The sequence below is a fragment of the Diabrotica undecimpunctata genome, chromosome 11 (genome assembly GCF_040954645.1).
Source record: "Diabrotica undecimpunctata isolate CICGRU chromosome 11, icDiaUnde3, whole genome shotgun sequence".
Taxonomy (NCBI): domain Eukaryota; kingdom Metazoa; phylum Arthropoda; class Insecta; order Coleoptera; family Chrysomelidae; genus Diabrotica; species Diabrotica undecimpunctata.
Genome location: NC_092813.1, coordinates 8,210,542 through 8,213,308, shown reverse-complemented (window position 1 = coordinate 8,213,308; position 2,767 = coordinate 8,210,542). Strand labels below are relative to the sequence as shown.

The 2,767-nt window shown below is 33.0% G+C and overlaps 1 protein-coding gene across 1 annotated transcript; it reads left to right on the top strand.

Moving 5' to 3' along the window:
• Positions 1-1,406: 1,406 nt before the first annotated feature.
• On the top strand, positions 1,407-1,817 carry LOC140452634 (uncharacterized). The gene has a single exon (XM_072546954.1). The coding sequence runs from the start codon at positions 1,407-1,409 to the stop codon at positions 1,815-1,817; it is 411 nt and encodes a 136-aa protein (XP_072403055.1).
• The last annotated feature ends 950 nt before the right edge of the window (positions 1,818-2,767 follow it).

Sequence of the window (2,767 nt, the reverse complement as noted above, 5' to 3'; positions counted from 1 at the left end):
AAGTTTCCAAAAATCTGGAGTTCATCTATTGTCATCCCTATTTATAAACAAAATCAATTAAAATCTCTGTCACATTCATATAGACCTATTTCTCTAACTTGTGTAATGTGTAAAGTTCTCGAGAAAATCAGATCCAACAGATTAATATGGTTTTTAGAAAATAATAAATTACTTGCCCCGGAACAAACCGGATTCCGAAAAAGTCGTTCAACACTGGATAACCTTATTAGTTTAGAGTCTGAGATTCATGAAGCAATGGCATGTGGACAAAAATGTATCGCAGTATTTTTTGACATAACAAGAGCATATGATACCGTTTGGCGACATGGTATTATTCAAATACTTAGTCGATGGGGAATAAAATTTAATATAGCACAATTCATAAAAAATTTCTTATCTCATCGAACTTTTAATGTACAAGCTAACGGTACTTTATCTAATACAAAAATTCAAAAAAACGGAATTCCCCAAGGATCTAATTTAAGCGTCTCCCTATTTCTTATTGCAATAAATAATATTATCTCCACTTGTAACTTACCAGTAAAAGCTAGACTCTTTGCAGATGACTTATTCATTTTTGTTAAGGGGATACATGATAAAACCCTTCAGACCTATCTACAGAAAGTGCTATGGAATCTCGAATTATAGACAAATTCCACAGGTCTTCAATTATCAACAACAAAATCAAAGGCTATGCTATTTTCAAAAAAAAAGAAGTTATATCACTCCAGAATTAAAACTATTTAATAAAGAACTAAAATATGTTGAGAAAATTAAATGTCTAGGCATGACATTTGACAACAGATTATCCTGGAACCACCACATTCATGATCTAAAAAGTACTTCTCAATCTGCACTTAACATTATAAAAACTGTTGCACACAATACGTGGGGAGCAGATAGTAAAACACTGACCCTTATGTACAAGTCTTTGATCAGGTCCAAACTCGACTACGCTTGTATTATTTATGATTCAGCAAAACCATATAATATAAAACAACTCGATCGATTACAAAATAGTGCTTTGCGAACTATACTAGATGCTTTTTATATTAGCCCTACTGAAAGTTTACACTGTGAAGCTGGAGAAGTCCCCCTGGAATTCCGAAGAAAACAACTTTCACTAACATATGCAGCATCAATACAGGCAAATCCTATGAATCCTGTTAACCACTATGTAAATTCAGACCGTTTTAGGAATATCTTTAAAACTCATGCTAGGCTTGACCTTCCTTTTTATGAAAGGGTAAATAGATACCTCAATGAACTTGAATTCAAATTTCAAGATACCTATTGTATACCCGATATTAACACTGTTACCCCTTGGACTGTTCCCATACCATCTATCAATACCAAACTCTCCATATATAAAAAAGCAGATAGCCATCCCAAAGCATGATATCAATATGTCCTCCAAGAGTTCAAGACATACAGTAACCATACTCTTATATATACCGATGCCTCTAAAAATGTTAATGAAACTCCCTAAATTAATATCCATTTACACAGCCGAATTAACCGCTATTCTCAATGCAATAAATTTTGTGGTAGAAAATAGTATCAAAAACCCTGTCATTATTACGGATTTCCTAAGTTCTGTAATTGCCCTAAGTAACTTATATCCTTGTCATCCAAGTCTACTACTTATTAAATCAGCATTAAGCCAACTGCAAACTATGAACATAAATGTCAACTTTGTATGGATTCCTTCCCATATTGGAATTGCTGGTAACGAAGAAGTAGATTCCTTGGCAAAACTAGCAATCTCGAGTCCGGAAGCTGTAGAAATCAGAAGCATTCCACATCTAGATATATAACCTGTAATCAAGAACTTAATAATCAATAATTGGCAAACCAAGTGGAATCAGTCAACATCCAAACTACGAGAAGTAAAACATTCCATATTACCTTGGAAATCAACCCCAAATAAGCGTAAACATCAAACCATCCTATCTTGTCTGAGAATAGGCCACACCGCCATCACCCATAAACATCTGCTGGAGAGTGAATTAAAACCACAGTGCAACGTATGTGATGTTGTGCTCAGTATTCGCCATATTTTACTGGAGTGTCCTTTATATCGCATGGAAAGACTTCGATATAAATTGCAAGATACCTTACAGGCAATATTAAGTGACGGAACTGATATGAAAACTTTTGATATCATACTTACATTTCATAAATGTACTAAATAAACTGTAAAACTCTAAATTGTACGCTAATGACCCTTTGAGGTTGAGGCATAAATAAATAAAAAAAAATATATTATTTTTATCATGTAGAACCTGTTGTAACTAGAATTGGTCCTCTAATGTTCAGCATGAAGCCGTACAAGCATTTCCATTATATACATAAGTATATTTTATGGCATCCTCAAAACACGTTCAAAATCGGATTGCTCCCTAACCATAAAATGACTTTCCTAGTCATAGAAGGAAAATTTGTGGACTTCTTTTTCCTGAAAATTATAATAAAAATAAAGATATTTCAAAATGCAGATATAATATTCCGATAATTGACTGATAAACGTAACTTAGAATTCTAACCAGAATTGATAAAAAAAGTATGTGTAGTTATTGAATAGATTTTTGGTTGGTTTAAAAGGTCTCTCTCCTAACTGGTGGAAATAGTTTAAAAAACGATACTCACAATGTAACAACTGCTACTATAATTAGAGTAACTTCTACAATCTGCTATTTGTAAACTACTTTTTAAGAAGACCATAAAATGACATCAATTATACATATGACTTCATTCATGGCCCGTT

Coding starts and splice junctions, on each gene's coding strand:
- LOC140452634 (XM_072546954.1), top strand. CDS start 1,407: ATGTCCTCCAAGAGTTCAAGACATACAGTAACCATACTCTTATATATA.